Consider the following 23084-nt stretch of genomic DNA (forward strand, 5'->3'; position numbering starts at 1 on the left):
GTGGGAGAAAGGCTTGGCCTGTGCAGCCAACAGCCTCATCCAAAACTCCTGATTCCTGGAGGACATCAGCCCCTCCCTTCTGCTGCAGTGTGGCCTGGGCTCCCTTCCTGCTGCTGCAGTGTGGCCTGGGCTCCCTTCCTGCTCTCAAATCAGGGGATAGCTCCACTGGACAGTGAGTCTGGAATTTCCTGCACAGACTTGTGGGTCCCTGTCCAAAAGGAAAAAGGAGGAAGGTCAGGACATACTGCCTAAATGCAAATGTCCCCTGGGAGGGGGTCAGGTCACAGCGCAGGGAGGAAGCTAGTCCTCTCAAGGCCTGTCTGGAATCTGTTTATCAGGCTCCACTCCGCCGCCCGAGATCGCTTCTTCCGTTACTCAGTCCCCGGGGGAGGGACCTGGCGCACTATCCAATCAGGGCCGCGGGGCGGGGTCGTGAGAACTGTCAATCAGGCGCGCTGACCGGAGGAGGGTGCAAGGTTCAAAGAGCCCGCCGAGTCTTCTCCACGCCCCTGCACTGGGCTCCGGGTTCTGTCACTGAGAGACGCCCTGGAACGTCTGTGGCAGCTTCTGTCTCGCTGGGACCCGCACTGACAGCGGGAGGCAGAGGGAGGAACCTGGACGCCGGAAGCCGGGAAATGGTGAGTGTGTGAGGTCTGGTGTCCCGACGCGTGAGAGGAGAGACTGGTTGGAACCGGCCGGAACCGGCTGTGGTGGCACCAGGGCTTCCCCGCCGGCGACACCCTGGCGCAGCTCGGCCCTCGGTTCCCTCGGCTGCACGATGGGGCTGGGGTGGCAGCCGGGACCCCGGGCGTCCTGTCCCGTTCCTGCGCGGCCACTGCGGCCCTGGCCCTGGAGGCCTGTCTGGGCAGCTCCGCGCCCGCAGTCCTGCGTCTCCCCAGATTGTGCGGCTGTAACCGGCACAGGTTCGCGGCCTGAGTCACTGCACCGAGACGCCGAGGGCTGCAGCAGAAACAGTTTAATAGGGGGAGAGGGGAGGACACCCCAGATCCGCCTCCCTGAGAGGTTTGGGGATGGGGTGTTTAGGGGTGTGGACAGGGGCGGCTGGGGCGTGGGGTCGCTGGATGGTGGGGAAGTGAGGGGTGACTCCTGGGACTGGAGGTGAGGAAACCGCATTCTTCTGCTGAGTGGGTTCCCTTGTGGGGGTCTTCAGCCTGGTTGGCGCCAGCCTTTCCGCTGGAATTCAGGATCTGAGAAAGAACTCAGGCGACTCTTGAGCAACTCTCAGAGATCTCATCCCCAAGCACAATGGCGAATCCTGCGGTCAGCATCTGCTGTGGCCTGACTCTTGGGGAGGCGGCCCCGCGAGGCAGCGGGGCTGAGGGCACCTGGTTAATATCTAACTGCAGTCTCGCCTCCAGCCTGGCTCGCGGTTCTGTGAACCCGGTGAGGAGGCTGCACGGTGACGACAGGTCACCAGGCAGACTCGTGTGTGGGGTTTGTGTGTGGGAGGAGTTGTGGTCTGTGTGGTCCCCTGTCCCTTCTTTCTTCCCAAGGGTGACCCGTTCACCTTCGAGTCTTCCAAAGATATGGGCAGCAGGGTCTCAAGTCCACCACTGTGTTCTCTCATCCTAACTCCTCCTAGGGCCGACAGAAAATCCCTTGGCTTCCACAGCCTTCCTCAGGCTTTCTCTCCTCAATTCACAGCAACTTTATGAACTCCTTGTCCCCCAGTTTATTTTTCAAACAGAGGCTAGTATTTTAATTGTCATCTTGTTTATACATAGCAATATATGGCTCTTTGTAAAAGGTTTTGTGTTTGTGAACATTTCACATGAGAGGAAGCAGAGAAAAACCACCAGACATTTCGCTGTAAAAAAAATGAATATTAATAAATAAAATCTTTGTTACTGTCCTCCCTTCATCATCCCTAGACAGAGACACCTTTTGAGAATGTCTTTGGATTAAGTTTCCTCTTTGGAAACGTTACAGAGTGATGAGTCCCCAGCCCATCCTCTATGGTTTCCTGGTCCTGGGTTTCAGAGCTGCCTGGGGCCACCCCAAGATGCCCATAGCTGCCAAGTCTCTTGTAGTGTCAAGTGAATATCAGTCCCTTTGTCACTCCTCCCAGAGGACACCCTGAGGTGGAGATGGTGGGACCTTATAGGGAAGCAGCATGATGCCCTGTAGTGGGAGGAGCCTCCTGGTATACCCTTCCTCAATAAGCTACTTCCTTAGAACACTCAGCTTTTCTTCCCCCATCCCTTCCTTGGGGATATATGGCTGGTCAGCCAATTGGATGGTGGTATTAAGGGGACAGGACTGAAATGATTCTTCCCTTCTGATGTTCTCAGACTAATGAAGGGAGAAAACTATCCCTAAGGACAGGAAAACCAACCCCACTGAGGTGGTGCAAGAACCTGAAAAGCTAACAATGTAGTGTCTCCTGGGATCATGGTTATTGAGCACTTCGGTGAGCAGCATGGGGATGGGGGATGTTCCAGGTGATAGGAGGACCTGACTTGACACACTCTGCACCCATAGGGAGGTGGTGAAGGGAGATGATGGTATAAGGGATGCATATGGATCAACCAAATTGAAGAACTGGGAGAAGATAGAGAACTAGAAACTGTGTCAAGGGTCATAAAACCCCTTTTTTGGTATGGAAAAACAAAACCACATTCAAAATGGAAGCTGAGGTAACAAACTGAGTAAAAATTAATGAAAACTGGAAAGTCTATAGTTAGTTGATCATTGTATATGGAGATGCTGGGCAGAAGATGGATTATTGTCCTGTAGGTAACCATTTGTCTCCATCATTTCTGTTGAAGTGTCCCTCATTTGTATCACTGCCTGGCAATACCTGCTGTGTCATAGGTTCTTGTACCTTAAGTAGATGCTCTTGTTCCAGAATTTGCCATTTTTCATTGGTTTATGTATCCATCAGTCTGCTAATATCATACTCTCCTGATTACTATAGTCTTCAAAGCCTTGATGTGTGGTAGAGAAAGACCCTTCCTAACTTAGTCCTTTGGGTTGCTATAACAAATTTACCATAGACTGCATGCCTTACACAACAGATATTCATTTCTCAAAGCTATAAAGGCTGAGAATTCAGTTTCAAGCAGCAGGTCAGTTGTCTAGTAAAGGCCTCTTTTTTTTATTTTTATTTTTTGAGATGGAGTCTTGCTCTGTTGCCCAGGCTGGAGAACAGTGGCATGATCTCAGCTCACTGCAACCTCCGCCTCCTGGGTTCAAGTGATTCTCCTGCCTCAGCTTCCCAAGTAGCTGAGACTACAGGCACATGTCACCATGCCCAGCTAATTTTTTGTATTTTTAGTAGAGACGGTGTTTCACCGTGTTAGCCAGGATGGTCTCGATCTCCTGACCTCATGATCTGCCCACCTCGGCCTCCCAAAGTGCTGGGATTACAGGTGTGAGCCACCGTGCCCAGCCTGGGCCTCTTTCTTGATTTGCAGATGGCATTCTTCCTGTTATGCCCTCACATGGTGGAGATATGTCTGTAATGTCTGTCTAGTTTTGGTGTTAAGGCAGTTGTATTAGTCCATTTTCACACTGCTATAAAGAACTACCAGAAAAGAGGTTTAATTGACTCACAGTTCCTCATGGCTGGGGAGGCCTCAGGAAACTTACAATTGTGGCGGAAGGGGAAGCAGGCACTTCTTACATGGTGGCAGGCAAGACAGCATGTGAAAGAGGAACTGTCAAACACTTATAAAACCATCAGATTTCATGAGAATCCACTATCACAAGAACAGCGTGGGGAAAACCACCCCCATGATCCAGTCACCTCCCACAGGTCCCTCCCTTGATACATGGGGATTATGGGGATTACAGTTCAAGATTAGATTTGGGTGGCGACAAAGAGCCAAACCATATTATCAGTGTTGGCCTTACAACATGAATTAGAAAGTGTTCCCTCTGCTTGTATTTTCTGAAAGAGATTATAGAGAATTGGTGTCATTTCTTCCATAAGTGTTTTCCAGAATTCAACAGTGAAACCATGCTGGCCTGTTCCTTTTTCTTGGGACTTTTTGTTTGTTTGTTTGCTTGAAGTGGAGTTTTGCTTTGTTGTCCAGGCTGAAGTGCAGTATCATGATCTCACTGCAACTTCTGCTCCCTGGGATCAAGTGATCCTCCCACCTCAGCCTCCTGAGTGGCTGGAACTCCCACTACAGCCTCCTGAGTGGCTGGATGTGCCACCCCATCCTGCTAATTTTTTGTGTTTTCTGTAGAGATGGGGTTTCACCATGTTGCCGAGGCTGGTCTTGAACTCCTGGGTTCAAGCAGTCTGCTGATCTTGGCCTCCCAAAGTGCTGGGATTACACGTGTGAGCCACCACGCCTAGCCTACCACTGCACTATAGCCTGGGTGACAGAACAAAACTCTGTCTCAAAAAAAAAAAAAAAATTGAATGCAATCTCTAGAAAGCAAAGATATAAAACCAATGCTTAAAAACCTTCCACTTTAGGAAACTAAAGAAAGAATAGCAGGATACATGTAAATCGAGCAGAGGAAAATAACAATGAGAGAAGGTATTAATGAAATAATAAGCAAGAAATCAGTAGAAAACATTAACAAACCAAAAGCTGGTTTCTTCAAAAGATCAATAAAATGAATAAGCCCATAGGCAAGCTAACTCAGAAGAAAGGGGGGTTATGATTACCCATCTTGTGTACATTAAAGGACCTCAAAGGAGTATTAGGAACAACTGCATGCCCACATAGTTGATAAATTACATGGAATGGACCAATTCCTTGAATGACACAAGCTACCAAAACTCACAAAAGGAGAACTAATTAATATGAAAAGGCTTATAACTATTGAAGAAATTGAATCAATAAATAATAAAAGTCCCAGGCTGTGGGCAGCAAGCCACCCAGGTGCCGAGGCAAGAGACCGAGGACACGAGCTGTTCCAGTATAATAAAATATAAAACAAGAATAGTTATACCAGATATAGATCTTAGATATGATTATATATGAATATCATTAATCATTAGTTGGTAGTAATTACTCTTTATTCCAATATTATAATAATCCTCACTCTATAATCATAACCTAGGAAAAACCAGGCCATACAGAGATAGGAGCTGAGGGGACAGTGAGGTGTGACCAGAAGAGTGTGAGCCTTCTGTTATGCCCGGACAGGGCCACCAGAGGGCTCTTTGGTCTAGCGGTGACGCCAGCGTCTGGGAAGACGCCCGTTGCCAGGCGGACCGTGGTCTAGCAGTAGCGAAAAGTGTCAAGGAACACCCGCTACTTAGCAGACCGGGAAAGGGAGTCTCCTTTTCCCCCGGGGAGTTTAGAGAAGACTCTGCTCCTCCACCTCTTGTGGAGGGCCTGACATCAGTCAGGTTTGCCCGCAATTACCTGGAGGCCTAACCATCTCCCTGTGATGCTGTGCTTCAGTAGTCACGCTCCTAGTCCGCCTTCATGTTCCATCCTGTACACCTGGCTCTGCCTTCTAGATAGCAGTAGTAAATTAGCGAAAGTACTAAAAGTCTCTGATATGCAGAAATAATGGCATAAGCTGTCTTTCTCTCTGTCTCCTCTCCCTCTCTGCCTTGGCTGCCAGGCAGGGAAGGGCCCCTGTCCAGTGGACACGTGACCCACGTGACCTTACCTATCATTGGAGATGACTCACACTCTTTTTTTTTTTCTTTTTTTTATTGATCATTCTTGGGTGTTTCTCGCAGAGGGGGATTTGGCAGGGTCATAGGACAATAGTGGAGGGAAGGTCAGCACATAAACAAGTGAACAAAGGTCTCTGGTTTTCCTAGGCAGAGGACCCTGCGGCCTTCCGCAGTGTTTGTGTCCCTGGGTACTCGAGATTAGGGAGTGGTGATGACTCTTAACGAGCATGCTGCCTTCAAGCATCTGTTTAACAAAGCACATCTTGCACCGCCCTTAATCCATTTAACCCTGAGTGGACACAGCACATGTTTCAGAGAGCACATGGTTGGGGGTAAGGTCATAGATCAACAGCATCCCAAGGCAGAAGAATTTTTCTTAGTACAGAACAAAGTGAAGTCTCCCATGTCTACTTCTTTCTGCACAGACACAGCAACAATCTGATTTCTCTATCTTTTCCCCACCTTTCCCCCTTTTTTATTCCGCAAAACCGCCATTGTCATCATGGCCCGTTCTCAATGAGCTGTTGGGTACACCTCCCAGACGGGGTGGTGGCCGGGCAGAGGGGCTCCTCACTTCCCAGAAGGGGCGGCCGGGCAGAGGCGCCCCCCACCTCCTGGACAGGGCGGCTGGCCGGGCGGGGGCTGACCCCCCCACCTCCCTCCCGGACGGAGCGGCTGGCCGGGCGGGGGCTGACCCCCCCACCTCCCTCCCGGAAGGGGCGGCTGGCCGGGCGGGGGCTGACCACCCCACCTCCCTCCCGGACGGGGCGGCTGGCCGGGCGGGGACTGACCACCCCACCTCCCTCCCGGACGGGGCGGCTGGCCGGGCAGGGGCTGCCCCCCACCTCCCTCCCGGATGGGGTGGCTGCTGGGCGGAGATGCTCCTGGCTTCCCAGACGGGGTGGCTGCCGGGCGGAGGGGCTCCTCACTTCTCAGACGGGGCGGCTGCTGGGCAGAGGGGCTCCTCACTTCTCAGACGGGGCGGCTGCCGGGCAGAGGGGCTCCTCACTTCTCAGACGGGGCGGCTGTCGGGCGGAGGGGCTCCTCACTTCTCAGATGGGGCGGCGGCCGGGCGGAGGGGCTCCTCACTTCTCAGATGGGGTGGCGGCCGGGCGGAGGGGCTCCTCACTTCTCAGATGGGGCGGCTGCCGGGTGGAGGGGCTCCTCACATCCCAGACAGGGTCACGGCCGGGCAGAGGCGCTCCCCACATCTCAGACGATGGGCGGCCAGGCAGAGACGCTCCTCACTTCCTAGATGGGATGGCAGCCGGGAAGAGGCGCTCCTCACTTCCCAGACTGGGCAGTCGGGCAGAGGGGCTCCTTGCATCCCAGACGATGGGCGGCCAGGCAGAGACGCTCCTCACTTCCCAGACGGGGTGGCGGCCGGGCAGAGGCTGCAATCTTGGCACTTTGGGAGGCCAAGGCAGGTGGCTGGGAGGTGGAGGTTGTAGCGAGCCGAGATCACGCCACTGCACTCCAGCCTGGGCAACATTGAGCACTGAGTGAACAAGACTCCGTCTGCAATCCTGGCACCTCGGGGGGCCGAGGCTGGCAGATCACTCGCGGTTAGGAGCTGGAGACCAGCCCGGCCAACACAGCGAAATCGCGTCTCCACCAAAAAACTACGAAAACCAGTCAGGCGTGGCGGCGCGCGCCTGCAATCGCAGGCACTGGGCAGGCTGAGGCAGGAGAACCAGGCAGGGAGGTTGCAGTGAGCAGAGATGGCGACAGCACAGTCCAGCCTCGGCTGGGCACCAGAGGGAGACCGCGGAAAGAGAGGGAGAGGGAGACCGTGGGGAGAGAGAGAGGGGAGAGGGGAGAGGGGAGAGGGGAGAGGGGAGGCTCACACTCTTTACCCTGCCCCTTTTGCTTTTGTATCCAATAAATAACAGTGCAACCAGACATTTGGGGCCACTACCGGTCTCCGCACATTGGTGGTAGTGGTCCCCCGGGTCCAGCTGTCATTTCTTTTATCTCTTTGTCTTGTGTCTTTATTTCTACACTCTCTCGTCGCCGCACATGGGGAGAAACTCACTGACCCTGTGGGGCTGGTCCCTACACCAGGCCAGGCTGGGTGCACTGGTAGGCTAGGCATGGTGGCTCACATGTGTAATCCCAGCACTTTTAGCTGCCAGCATTCAGGAAATCTATCAGAATACTGGATGAACACAAGCCAAGGGAACAGAGACTTCAGTGACTACACTGGACAGAGAATACAGTCTCTGCAAACATACTCTGAAAATGTTACTAAACAAATGAATAATTAAAACCTTCCACAATCCCAGCACTTTGGGAGACCAAGATTGGCAGACTGCTTGAACCCAGGAGTTCAAGACCAGCCTGGGCAACATGGTGAAACCCCATCTCTACAGAAAACACAAAAAATTAGCAGGATGGGGTGGCACATCCAGCCACTCAGGAGGCTGTAGTGGGAGTTCCAGCCACTCAGGAGGCTGAGGTGGGAGGATCACTTGATCCCAGGAAGCAGAAGTTGCAGTGAGATCATGACACTGCACTTCAGCCTGGACAACAAAGCAAAACTCCTCCTGGGTTCACACCATTCTCCTGCCTAGCTCCCGAGTAGCTGGAACTACAGGCACCCACCACCACGCCCGACTAATTTTTTGTATTTTTAGTAGAGACAGGGTTTCACCTTGTTAACGAGGATAGTCTCTATCTCCTGACCTCGTGATTCGCCCGCCTCGGCCTCCCAAAGTGCTGGGATTACAGGCGTGAGCCACCATGCCCGGCCTGCATTCAATTCTTTACATTTCCTTCTAAGCACATTCTAAAAATTTTGCTATGATATACTCTTTTTTTATCAACATTGCAATATTTACATTTGCTTGAGAATTCTCTTTGACACTTTTATAGTTGAGAGGCTTGTGACTTAAATCTCCAGGTTTTTTAGGCTTTTCAAGTATGTTTCTGTTATTTATTGCTACTTTAATTATAATATATTTTGATCGCCTATTTTATAGAACTTCTGTTTTTAAAAATGTGTTCAAGTGTGTTTTATGATTCAGAATATGGTCTATCTTGGTATATACTTCATGTGGGCTTGAAAATAATGTGTAGCCTGCTGGTGTAAAATGAAAGAATCTATAAATACACATCAATTAAATCTAGTTGATTAATAGTATTCTTGAGTTCACATGTATCATTAGTGATTTTCTGCCAAACTGATCTGTCAATTATTGAAAGAGGTGAGTTGTTTTTCTCCAACTATAGTTGTAGATTTGTGTATTTTTTCTTGTGGTTTTATAAGTTTTTGCCTTATGTATTTTCATGATCTGTGTTTATGGGCATAAATGTTAAGGATTATTATGTCTTGTAGGATTGACCTCTTTATCATTATGAAATATCTCCGTGTGTAATTTTTTTGACCTAAAATCTTATTTGTCTGAATTTAGTATCAGTGTTCCATATTTCTTTTGATTAGGGCTAGAATTGCATATATGTATCCAAACCTTTCTATTTAAAATGGTTTTCTTGTGCACATCGATGGGCCTTCTTTTTCATTGTACTCTGCCAGTCCCTGCCTTTTTTACTGTTGAATATAGGTAATACACATTCTATGTCATAACTGATGTAATTGGATTAATATCACATATATGTTATTGTTTTCCATTTATTGTACATTATCTGTTTTTTTCCACTTTCTCCTTTCTGCCTTCTTTCATTTTGACTGAGCATGTATATGATTCCATTTGCTTGCTTCTATGAGTATAGTAAATCTATTTGTTTCTTAAATTTTATTAGTGAATTCACTAGAGTTTATAGAATACTATTCACAACTAATGAGCCTACAGTTTCAAATAACACTATACCGGCCTCAGGGGTAGTGCTGATATAACAAACTATTCTGAATTCCTCTATTGTATTGCCCAATACATTGCTGATATTATTATGTTGAACAAACCTGTATCTATTATATTAGATCAGATAGGTATAAGAAAACTAAAGAAGTTCAAATGTCTTCATTTAATTCTAAGACTCTTCGTGTGTGGGTGTGTGATCCAAATTTCTAATCTATATAATTTTTCTTCTCTCCGATGAACTTCTTTTAACATTACTAGCAAGGCAGTTGTATCAATCATACATTCTATCAATTTTGTTCCTTTTTTTTCTCCTTAGTCTAAATAACTTCAATTGTTCTATCTTCATTTTAGCTGATTTTTTACTTTGGTTGCTCACATCTGTTGAACATCTATAGAGAAATTTTCATTTTAGATGTTGTGCTTTGCAGTTGCATAAATTAAATATGGTCCAATTTCTAATTTTGTATTGATATGATTTTATTCATACATCCCTTTTCTCGTTTTCTTTTAGTTCTTTGTTCATAATTGCCTTTACCTCATTGAACATATTTAAGACAGTTGCTTTAAAGTTTTTATTCAATAAGTCTAATGTCTGAGGTTCTCAGAGATGGTTTATCTAAATTAAATTTTTTTCCATTGATGAGCTATATTTTTATTCTTCTTTATAGTCTTTATGGATTTTTTGTGTTGTAAAGCAGACATTTGAATGTTATAATCTGGAAATCAGATTCCCCTTCACTGTTTGCCCTTCTGGTTTGTGGAAGGTTTTAATTATTCATTTGTTTAGTAACATTTTCAGAGCATGTCTGCAGAGACTGTATTCTCTGTCCAGTGTAGTCACTGAAGTCTCTGTTCCCTTAGCTTGTGTTCATCCAGTATTCTGATAGATTTCCTGAATGCTAGCAGCTAAAAGTAAAAAAGACATGCCAAACAAAAAGCTGACCTCTTCCAGTCTTTGTGGATGGGTCTGTGATGTAGTATTTGGTGAACACTTAGCCAGACTGCTTAAAACTCTGCTTTAGCCTTACCTTTCTGTTTTACCAAACTGAGAGATGATGCAGAGCTGAAAATGAGGGCCTCCCCAGGTCTTTTGTGAAAATGTGTTTTTTTCCAGTGCATGCATTTCCAGTACATGCATTCTCAATTCCCCAAAACACTGGAGTGCTTTTGAATGCCCCCTTTTTTTTGAGATGGAGTCTCGCACTGTCGCCCAGGCTGGGGTGCAGTGGGGCAATCTCAGCTCACTGCAAGCTCTGCCTCCTGAGTTAATGCCATTCTCCTGCCTCAGCCTCCCGAGTACCTGGGACTACAGGTGCCCACCACCACGCCCGGCTAATTTTTTGTATTTTTAGTAGAGACGGGGTTTCACCGTGTTAGCCAGGATGGTTTCGATCTCCTGACCTCGTGATCCGCCCACCTCGGCCTCACAAAGTGCTGGAATTACAGGCGTGAGCCACCGTGCCCAGCCTTTTTTTTTTTTTTTTTTTTTTGGGACAGAATCTCGCTTTATCGCCCAGGCTGGAGTGCAGTGGCTCGATCTCGGCTCACTGCAACCTCCGATTCCCAGGTTCAAGCGATTCTCATCCCTAAGCCTCTCGAGTAGCTGGAACTACAGGTGCCCGCCACCACACCTGACTAATTTTTGTATTCTTAGTACAGACGGGGTTTCGACATGTTGGCCAGGCTGGTCTCAAACTCCTGACCTCAGGTGATCCACCTGCCTCAGCCTCCCAAAGTGCTGGGATTACAAACGTGAGCCACCGCGCTCAGCCTGAATGCCCTAATTTCTGAGGGAAATTGTTCTCTCCTTTTTTATTCCCAGGACTTAGATGTTCTACCATATGTCTTAATCATAATTTGTTGTCCCAGTTGTTTGAAGGTTTTTTATGTATTTTGCAACAATTTGAAGCAGTTCCTGCCAACCTTGACCTAATTAGGCTCCATCATTGATTAAATAAAAAAGAGAACTTTCTTTCAGACCTTTGGATAGTCCACAGATGGATTGAAAAATACAAAGGTGCAATAACTTACAAATAAGATCTGATCTGCTCTCTCTAGGGATCCACATTGGAAATTTGGTCTGCTGTTTTCAAGACTGGTGCTGATGTGAGGAGGGATTGGGACAAGGACAAATAAAAACTCCACAAAGCTTTCCTACTATTTGTCACCTTCCTTATTCTGTTTGTTTATCTCTGTGTTAATAGTACAGGATACTGAATATAATATATTCACAATACGTTATCTGTTTTTGGAAAGCTGTTGCTTTCTTGGTTAGAAGGATTTTAGCATTTTTAGATGTTTGTGACTTCTGTTAGATTTGGTCATGTAATTTTTAATGATGACAAAAAGGTCTGTTTAGGGATTTAGGGAAATATTATAGATATTCATGAGAGATGACATTGAGTTTCTTTCTAAGAACATATGCAATCTTTGCCCTTCTTTTCTTCTTTGACATTACTTAATAAAGTTTAATTTTTCCATTGGGATGGTAAAATATCCTTATTAGTCTTTTGTCATACTTAACTACATATGTTCTACAGTAAACCAGTTGCTAGCTTCCAAATGTTGTCTCTTAGTGTAGTCACATAGCACAGGCTAAATCCCCCAAGGCACAAGGGTCACTCATTACAGACACAGTGACCAGAGTGTTTTTTCCCTTTTTTTTTTTCTTGAGGCAGAGTTTCTCTCTTGTTGCCCAGGCTGGAGTGCAATGGCGCAATCTCGGCTCACCGCAACCTTTGCCTCCCGGGTTCAAGCAATTCTCCTGCCGCAGCCTCCTGAGTAGCTGGGATTACAAGCATGCACCACCATACCAGGCTAATTTTTTGTATTTTTAGTAGAGACAGGGTTTCTCCCTGTCGGTCAGGCTGGTCTCGAACTCCTGACCTCAGGTGATCTGCCTGCCTCGGCTTTCCAAAGTGCTGGGATTACAGATGTGTGCCACTGCGCCTGGCCTCAGAGTGTTTTTTTCATGGCTTAGTCTGTTTTTTGTTGCTTATAACAGAATACTTTAACCTGGGTAATTTATAAGAAATGATATTTATTTTTTACACTTCTGGAGGGTGGGAAGCCCAGCATCAAGGTTGGACATCTGGTGAGAGCCTTCTTGCTGGTAACTCTCTTTTGCACAATAGGTAGTAGGACTTTGTCATGACAAGAACTGCAGACTCACTGTAGAAATAGAAATGAGGAGTGATTCAGGCAATAAGACTCACTTTCTTAACTCACCAACAAGAGGCGTGTTCCTATTCAACTGTTACTTTACAAAACATGTTCATTTCTAGCGTCAGAATTGTTGTGTGGGATAAAATGAGTGTAAAGAGAGAATAAGAGTGGGTTTACCACGTTCTTGAATAAATGCTTGGAAATCACAGCATCATGTGAAGGTTATGAAGTGAATTTACATTCCCAGTGCCTTCAGTTTTAATATTCCTCCTCTGCACGTGTGAAATATTTCAGGACTCAGTGGCATTTGAGGATGTGGCTATAAACTTCACCTGTGAGGAGTGGGCTTTGCTGGGTCCATCACAGAAGAGTCTCTACAGAGATGTGATGCAGGAAACCATCAGACACCTGGACTGTATAGGTAAGGATGTCATCGTGCCTTCACTTAGTCAATTAGAGACATTTGTTTCTTGGTCATCAATGCTGTTCAATTATTTGAAATATGGAAAGGGTATATAATTGGCCCTTGAACCAGCCACCCAAGCAGTCATACATCTCCCGCACAACTTAACCACTAGTAGCCTACTGTTTACTGGCAGCATTACTGGTGACATAAACAGTTGATTAATACATGTATTATATGTCATATGTATTACATGCTATATATTCTCACAGGAAAGTAAGCTAGAAAAGGAAAATATTCATTAGGAAACCATAGGGAAGTGGAACATTATTTAGTATTCATAGAAAGTACATCATTACAAAGTTTTCATTCTGATTGTCTTTACATTGAGTAGACTGAATAAGAGGAGGGGTTGGTCTTGCTGTCTCAAGAGTAGCAGAGACTGAAGAAATTCATATGTAAGTAGACCTGTGCAGTTCAAACCTGTGTTGAAGACTCAACTGTAGTTTGGTGTGTGAATCATGCATGATTGCAGTGTACATAAAATCTTACAGTCTTTCTATAATTTTATAATAATTTATAGTCATTTTTCTGGTTTTAACTTTTAGGAATGATATGGCAAAATCAAGATATAGAAGAAGATGAGTACAAAGATCTCAGAAGAAATCTAAGGTAATTTGCACTCACAAGAGAAAGCTGTGTCCTTGGAGTGATTCATAGTATGCCAGAAATTTTATTTTATTTTGTTTGTTTTAGAGACAGTGTCTCACTTTGTTGCTCAGGCTGGAGTACAGTGGTATGATCATAGCTCGCTGTAGCCTCAGACTCCTGTGCTCAATGGTCCTCCCATTTCAGCCTCCTGAGTAGCTAGGGTTACAGGCATGCACCACCACATGTGGCTACATATTTAGTTTTTGTAGAGATAGGGTCTTGCTATGTTTGACCAGACTCATCTCCAGCTCCTGTCCTTAAGCGTTCCTCCTGCCTTGGCCTCTCAAAAGGCAGGTATTGCAGGCATGAGCCACTGTGACCAGCCCAAAATTTTAAAAAGAAGCAAGGAAAATTAACAAGCCCACCTTAAATTTATTTATTCTTAGAAAATTTTCTTCAAAAACTTATACTTAAATGTGACATGGCTATGGCTATTCAGTGCCTGCAAAATAGTTCCCTTGGAAACAGTATTAAGAATTCCCATATGAATGTCACTATCTTCAAAACACCTGGGGTTGAGTTATCTTGTACATCATTCTGTCCATTCATGTTCAAAGAGGGCATGAAACCTACACTTTGCATGATAATGTTAGAAATGTAAATCCAGGCCAGGTGCGATAGCTCACACCTGTAATCCCAACTATTTGGGAAGCTGAGGCAGGAAGACTGCTTGAGCCCAGGTGTTCAATCAGCCTGGGCAACGTGGCAAGACGCCCTTTCTACGAAAAATACAAAAATTAGCTAGGCATGGTGGCCTGTGCTTGTGGTTTCAGTTACTTGGGAGGCTGAGACAGGAAGGTTGCTTGAGCCCAGGAGGTCAAGGCCGCAGTAAGCCCTGTTCACATTACTATACTCCAGCCTGGGCAACAGAGCAAAACCCAGTTTCAAAAAAAAAAAAAAAAAGAAAAAGAAAAAGAAATGCTGGGTATGGTGGCTCACCCTTGTAATCCCAGCACTACAAGAGGTCAAGGTAGGCAGATTGCTTGAGCTCAGGAGTTCAAGACTAGCCTGGGCAACATGGTGAAACCTCATCTCTATAAAAAATACAAAAATCTAATCTCAGCATTTTGGGAGGCTGAGGTGGGCAGATCACGAGGTCAGGAGATTGAGACCATCCTGGCTAACATGGTGAAACCCCGTCTGTACTAAAAATACAAAAAATTAGCCAGGTGTGGTGGCAGGCGCCTGTGGTCCCAGCTACTTGGGAGGCTGAGGCAGGAGAATGGTGTGAACCCGGGGGGAGGTAGAGCTTGCAGTGAGCCGAGATTGCGCCACTGCACTCTAGCCTGGGCAACAGAGCGAGACTCCATCTCAAAAAAAAAAAAAATCAGCCATGTGTGGTGGCATATGCCTGTAGACCCAGCTAGTTGAGAGGCTGAGGTGGGAGGATGGTTTGAGTCCGGGAGGTGGAGGTTGCAGTGAGCTGAGATCACACCACTGCACTCCAGCCTGGGCAACAGAGCGAGAACCTGTCTCAGAAAAAAAAAAAAAAAAAAAAGAAAGAAAGAAAAGAAATGTAAATCCAATACTTATTAATACAAAATCATTTATAAACAAACCTTTACTAATGTACTTCTTATTTTTTACAGATGTCATATGGTAGAGAGATCCTGTGAAATTAAAGATGATAGTCAATGTGGAGGACCCTTTACCCAGATTCAAGACAGTATTGTGAACGAGAAAATACCTGGAGTAGATCCATGGGAAAGCAGTGAGTGTATAGAAGTCCTCATGGGTCGTTCATCTCTTAATTGCTACATTAGTGTTGACAGTGAACACAAACCATGTGAGTATCAAGAATATGGAGAGAAGCCATATACACATACACAATGTGGGACAGCTTTCAGTTATCAGCCCTGCTTTCAAATACATGAAAGACCTCAGCATGGAAAGAAACTCTATGATTGTAAGGAATGTGCAAGCTTCAGTTCTCTTGAAAACCTTCAAAGACACATGGCAGCACACCATGGAGATGGACCTCGTATATGTAAATTGTGTGGAAACGCCTTTATTTGGCCTAGTTTATTTCATATGCTTAGAAGAACTCACACTGAAGAGAAACCATATGAATATGAGCAGTGCTCTACAGCATTTCCTGCTTATAGTTCCACTCTAAGACATGAAAGAACACACAGTGGAGAGAAACCCTATCAATGTAAACAATGTGGGAAAGCCTTCAGTTGTTCCTGTTACACTCAACTATATGAAAGGACTCACACTGGAGAACAATCCTATGAATGTAAGCAATGTGGGAAAGCATTTTATCATCTTGGAAGCTTTCAAAGACACATGATAGTGCACACTGGAGATGGACCTCATAAATGTAAGATATGTGGAAAAGGTTTTCTTTCTCCCAGTTCAGTTCGAAGACATAAAAGAACTCACACTGGAGAGAAACCGTATGAATGTAAGTATTGTGGGAAAGCATTCTCTGATTGCACAGGTTTTCGAAGACACATGATAACACACACTGGAGATGGACCTCATAAATGCAAGGTATGTGGGAAAGCCTTTGATTCTCCCAGTTTATGTCGAAGGCATGAAACAACTCATACTGGGGAGAAACCCTATAAATGTGAATGTGGGAAAGCCTTTAGTGATTTCTATTACTTTCGAAATCATGAAACTACTCACACTGGAGAGAAGCCATATAAATGTAAACAATGTGGAAAAGCCTTCATTTGTTGCACTTACCTTCAAATACATGAAAGAATTCACACTGGGGAGAGACCCTATAAATGTAAACAATGCGGAAAAGCCTTCAGGTCTTCCAATTACATTCGAGTACATGAAAAGACTCACACTGGAGAAAAGCCCTATGAATGTAAGCAGTGTGGAAAAGCACTTTCTCATCTGAAAAGCTTTCAGAGACACATGATAATGCACACTGGAGATGGACCTCATAAATGTAAGATATGTGGGAAAAGCTTTGATTCTCCCAGTTCATTTCGAAGACATGAAAGAATTCACACTGGGGAGAGACCCTATAAGTGTAAACTATGTGGGAAAGGCTTCAGGTCTTCCAGTTACATTCAACTACATGAAAGGACTCACACTGGAGAGAAACCCTATGGTTGTCAGCAATGTGGGAAAGCATTATCTGATCTCTCAAGCTTTCGAAGACACATGATAACGCATACTGGAAATGGACCTCATAAATGTAAGATATGTGGGAAAGGCTTTGATTATCCCAGTTCAGTGCAAAGACATGAAAGAACTCACACTGGAGAGAAACCCTATGAATGCAAGGAATGTGGTAAAGCCTTCAGTCATTCAAGTTACTTACGAATACACGAAAGAGTTCATACTGGAGAGAAGCCGTATAAATGTAAGGAATGTGGGAAACCATTCCATTGTCCCAGTGCCTTTCATAAACATGAAAGGACCCACAGTATGGAGAAACCCTATAAATGTAAAGAATGTGGGGAAGCATTTCATTGTATCAGTTCCTTTCATGAACATGAAGTGACTCACTAGAGAAAACCCCTATGAGTGTTGAACATGTGGGAAAGCCTTAAGTACTTTCAGCTTCTTACAAATACATAAAAGAGACTCACACTGAAAAAAGTTGTATGAATATAAAAATGTACTAAAACCTTCCGTTTTTTTCAGTACCTTTTGAAAACATGACCAAACTCATACTTCAAAAAAATATATATAATGAATGTTAGGAATATGAAAAAACTTTCTTTCTCTAGCAAACTTTCAGAGGTGGTTATTATGACATACTAGCAATGGACCTTACTACTGTAAGGAATGTAGAAATGCATTTACTAGTCCTAATTCATTTCAGTTACATGAAAGATTTCAAACTGCAGAGAACCACTATGAATGTAAACAATGTGGTAAAGCATTTAGTAGCTTCAGTTTCTTTTGAATACAGTCCTCCCTAGTTTCTGTGGTGAATTGATTCCAGCACCCTCAGGAATACCTATATTCAGAGATATTCAAGTCCCTGATATTAAAAACAGCATATTTGCATATAACCTAGGCACATTTTTCTGTATATTTTAAATCATTTCTAGATTACTTATAATACACAAGGCATTGTAAATTCTGTATAAGTCGCTTTTGTATTGTTTAGGGAATCATGACAAGAAAAAAGTCTACATGTTCAGTACAAATACAACTGTCATTCATTGTCCTAAGTACGTGTACATGTCAGCAACAATGTCAGGATCTGTGGAGTTTGCGAGTATAAGATCTTTAAGTGTTGAAGGTTTCATCTCCATAATTGCAGCTGCTTTAGCTAAAAATATTATAGGAAGCTGTTCCTTCCTTTTCTTTACATCACCAAACCTTCCAGTGGTTATAGGCATTTTGTTATCCTTCAAATGACCTGGAGCCTTTGTTGCATGACAGGATTGTACCTGAAGATCACATTCTTTAACAATTGTACCTACTGAATCTGTAAAACTACTAGAAGAAAACATATTGAAAATACTTCAGGACATTGGTTTAGGCAAAGATTTTATGGCTAATACCTCAAAGCACAGACAACAAAGATAAAAATAGACAAATGAGACTATATTACACTAAAAAGTAGCTGTGCAAAGTAAAGGGAACAACAAGAGTGCAGAGAAAACCTGTTGAATATGAGAAAATATTTGCAAACTATGTGACAAGGGACTAATATCCAAATATACAAGGAACTCAAACATCTCAACAGCAAAAAATATAAATAATCCCATTAAAGTGGGAAAAGGACGTGAACAGACAGTTCTCAAAAGAAGACATGCAAATGGCCAAAAAGTATATGGAAATATGTTCAACACCACTAATGATTAGGAAAATGCAAATTGAAACCACAATGAGATACTCTACTTAGAATTGTTCTTACTAAAAAAGATAAAAAACAACAAATGCTGATGAGGATGTGGAGAAAAGAAAACTTTCACTGTTGGCGAAAGTATAAATTAGAACAACTACTGTGGAAAACAGTATGTAGATTTCTCAAAAACCTAAAAATATAACCACCATATGATCCAGCAAACCAAGTATATCCACAGGAAAAGAAATCAGTATATCAAAGAGATACTTGCACTTGCATATTTATCACAGCACTATTCATGATAACAAAGATATGGAATTAACCTAAGCATCCATCAGTGGACACAGGGATAAAGAAAATGTTTATGTACACAGTGGAATACTATTTGGCCACAAAAAAAGTAAAATGTTATTGCTAACAACATGGATGGAACTTGAGGTCATTATGGTAAGTGAAATAAGCCAGGCACAGAAAGACAAATTCACATGTTCTCACTTATATGTTGGAGGTGAAAAACTTGATCTCATGGAGATAGGGAATAGAATAAGTTATCCGGGGCTGAGAAGGGGAAATGAAGAGAAATTGGTGAATACGTACAAATTTCCATTTAGATCAAAGGAATAAGTTCTGATGTTAGAAAGCAGACTAGAATGAACTATAGTTAGCAACAATATACTGCATATTTCAAAGTGGTTGGAAGAGAGGACTTGAAATGTTACCAACACATAGAAATGGTAAATACTCAAGATCATGGATACCCCAAATACGCTGACTTGACCATTACACATTCTATGCATGCAACAAATACTCATGTGTACCTTATATATATGTAAAATATGTATCAATAAAAGAAAATATATGAAATAGTTTTAAAATAACACTATTGTCAGGTGTCTATGGGCTGAGGAACAGCCTAAGGTGTAAACTTAAGTTCTTCTCAGGTCTTTTCTTAGTTGCACCTGTCCCTGGGCATGTGTGGTAACTGTCTAATTTTCTCTGCATGTATGGTTATTTTTGCACAACCTAATCTTCAGTGGCTCTCAAAAGGAGAGGAATAAAAACATTAAGGGAAAAATAAAAGGCACCAGCCTGGAAGTCACTTCAGATGGGGGGGAAGGGCCTTCGAAAAATGGAGAGAGATGCGGCAGCAACAGTCACCACCACTTCTTTGTCTGTAACTCTGTGATCAGAAGCAACAATTATCAAGCAGTGTGCAGATCCCCAATATTTGGAAGACAGGTCCTTTTTGTCCACCCTGGCCCCCCAAAACTGCATGCAGACTGCTGTTAGAACTTATGCATAGCTACCTGTCATGGAGCTGAAGAGGGGGAATGAGTCAGGGCTGCTGACTCAACTAAGAGTTGAAATTGACCGAAATTAACCCAATTTTATTAGCCAATTATTTCCCTGGAAGCTGCAAGCTTTTAATAGTATCCGCAGTTTCAAAATAGCTACATCAGTTGGATTCTGCCAATGCAAATCCAGGTGGGGGATACAGATTCTTCATGCTTTTTATTCTGCCATCTTCCTTGAATCCTCTGACCTGACTTTTTATACTAATACATTACTTCAGGTCCCATCCCACATGTCACCTCCTCAGCAAGTCTTTCTGTCACCTCAGTTACTCCTTTCCATATATACATTTTTTTAAATACACTTTTCAGAGTCAGGGAAATCCAATTAGGTTCACAGACTTTACTGCTTTCTTAACAACCTATGAAAAGTCAAATCGTATAAATGAACCAAACTGAATAGTGTCACTGTTACTTTTATGAAGTGTTATCCCGTAGATTAAAAAAAAAAAAAATAGCCGGGCGCGGTGGCTCACGCCTGTAATCCCAGCACTTTGGGAGGACGAGGAGGGTGGATCACCTGAGGTCAGAAGTTCAAGACCAGCCTGATCAACATGGTGAAATCCCGTCTCTACTAAATATACAAAAATTAGCCGGGCGTGGTGGCGGGCGCCTGTAATCCCAGCTACTCGGGAGGCTGAGGCAGTAGAATCGCTTGAACCTGGGAGGCGGAGGTTGCAGTGAGCCGAGATTGCACCATTGTGCTCCAGCCTGGGCGACAAGAGCGAAACTTCGTCTCAAAAGAAAAAAAAAAGAAAACTGCTTTGCACCGATTTGCAGAAAAAGAGACAATGAACTCCCTCTCGTGGTGAGGATGGCATTAACATCCACACATAACTCCTTTAGGGTGTGGATTTCTGAATTGTGCTGAGATCTCCAGAATTTACAGCAAGTGATGGTCAGTTTAAAATATTCTGTGCCTTCAATGAACAAGTGGTGTAGCAGGTTAGGGAGAAGAGAAGCAAATAAAATGGATGAGGTCCTCACTTAGGATATCACAATCTCTCCTGGAAGACTATTTATTTATTTATTTATTTATTTATTTATTTATTTATTTATTTATTTATTTATTTTTTGAGACGGAGTCTCGCTTTGTCACCCAGGCTGGAGTGCAGTGGCGTGATTTCGGGTCACTGCAAGCTCCGCCTCCCGGGTTCACACCATTCTCCTGCCTCAGCCTCCTGAGTAGCTGGGACTACAGGCGCCCGCCACCATGCCTGGGTAATTTTTGTATTTTTAGTAGAGACGGGGTTTCACCGTGTTAGCCAGGATGGTCTCGATCTCCTGACCTCGTGATCCACCCGCCTCGGCCTCCCAAAGTGCTGGGATTACAGGCATGAGCCACCGCACCCGGCTCTGGAAGACAATTTCAAATGAATAAATCAAGGAACATGAGAGAGCCACAAGGGAGTTCAACCTGAGTCCAGTTAGACTCCTTGAAAGGGAAAGCTATTTACAGAATACTTCGGATTTAGCTGCGGAAATGATTTGATGGGTCAGTGGTGGTGGAGTGAGGTTGAGACCATTTAAAATAGGTGACGTAAACATGTGAAACCTCAGACACAGAGCCCTTGGTGTTAACCATAATCTGTTGAAAGTCAGAAGAATGAAGCAGAGGGAATTGTTGGAAGCTCACATTTGATTAGCTTTTTTACATATAACAATGTGTTGACAAGGCCAGGAGCGGTGGCTCACGCCTGTAATCCCAGCACTTTGGGAGGATGAGGAGGGTGGATCACCTGAGGTCAGGAGATCGAGACCATCCTGGCTAACACGGCGAGACCTCGTCTCTACTAAAAATACAAAAAATTAGCTGCGCGTGTTGGCGGGCGCCTGTAGTCCCAGCTACTCGGGAGGCTGAGGTAGGAGAATGGTATGAACCCAGGAGGTGGAGTTTGCAGTGAGCCGAGATGGCGCCACTGCACTCCAGCCTGGGCAACAGTGCGAAACTCCGTCTCGACAACAACAACAACAACAAAAAACAATGTGTTGACGTAGAAATTATTTATTGATGTCTTTTTCTCAAACTAATAATTATTTCGAAGGTTTTTTTTTTCCGCCATGTAAACATAACCAACTCCCAGGAGCTTCCATGTGTATATGCTTAAATGTATAATATGTGTAAAAGTTCTATCGGACTTAAATCATCCATTTATCACACTTTAAATACCTATGAATGACCAGCCTGGGCAACATACCAAGACCTAATTTCTACCAAAAAAAATTTCTTTCTAATGATCCAGGCATAGTGACATGTACCTGTAGTCCTAGCTACTCCAGAGGATGAGGTGGGAGGATTGCTTGAGCCTAGGAGGTTGAGGCTGCAATGATCCGTGATGGCGTCATTGCACTCCAGCCTGGGTGACACAGTGAGACCCTGTCTCAAATAGAAGAAAATGTCAAATAAGATGAATGTGATTGCTTAAACTCTTCCACACAGAAGAATTTATCAAGATGGTCTTCAGAGGTAATATCATGAGGAAGCAGTACAGTGCAATGAGGAAAAAACAACAAAAAACAAGTGAAGGGGGCAGAAGACCTCAATTCTACTCTTTACTCTCCCTAGATGTGAAACAACCTTGGGCAAGTCACTGCGCCTCTTTGAGCCTGTTATTTCATCTGTAAGAAGCTGAGATAATTAATATATCATAGATAATGTAGTGTTCTCAGTAGAAACTGAAACAGCACTCTGAGATCAAACTCATTAATATTCCTACAACAAAATGAGTAAATACTTGAAACAGAACAAAACAGCCAATAAATAGCCTCTTATTTCTTGATGTCAGGTTCATGCCTACCTTACAAAAAAGAGTTATCAGAGCTTTTTGGTTCGTAGAACTGAAGAAAAGGGACTGTAGACTCATGGAAGTGTCTAATGTCAGAAAGCCAGATATGTCAAAGATGAATTTCTGAAATTAAAACATTTTATTTGGGAAGAAATACTTGTAATTCAGGGCATACACACAGACCAAGTGGTCTTTGGTATGTCTGAAAAACAGAGAACATTGGAGGTTTCATGAAAAGGAGAAGTGTTATGGTTCTTCAAGAAAGTTCATTGGCACTGGTAAGGTTTTTGGGAGTTGGAAAGTTCTGATCGGGAAATGATGGCAATGAGTAAAACTATTCTTAGAGTCGCAGCAAGTTGTTTCAGTAACTATTAGATAAAACCGGTTTCAGGATACAACTGGCTGTTTCAGCAGCTTGGCAGAGAATGACATGCTTGGAGCATTGGTACATGCCCTGAATG

The 23084-nt window shown here is 44.0% G+C and overlaps 1 protein-coding gene across 1 annotated transcript; it reads left to right on the plus strand.

The window, feature by feature from the left end:
* Positions 1 to 425: 425 nt before the first annotated feature.
* ZNF441 (zinc finger protein 441) lies at positions 426 to 19565 on the plus strand. Its single transcript, XM_019014399.4, has 4 exons — positions 426 to 638; positions 12895 to 13021; positions 13612 to 13675; positions 15304 to 19565. The coding sequence occupies exons 1-4, from the start codon at positions 636 to 638 to the stop codon at positions 17189 to 17191; spliced, it is 2082 nt and encodes a 693-aa protein (XP_018869944.2). The 5' UTR covers positions 426 to 635; the 3' UTR covers positions 17192 to 19565.
* The last annotated feature ends 3519 nt before the right edge of the window (positions 19566 to 23084 follow it).

This window comes from Gorilla gorilla, chromosome 20 (assembly GCF_029281585.2).
Source record: "Gorilla gorilla gorilla isolate KB3781 chromosome 20, NHGRI_mGorGor1-v2.1_pri, whole genome shotgun sequence".
NCBI lineage: Eukaryota > Metazoa > Chordata > Mammalia > Primates > Hominidae > Gorilla > Gorilla gorilla.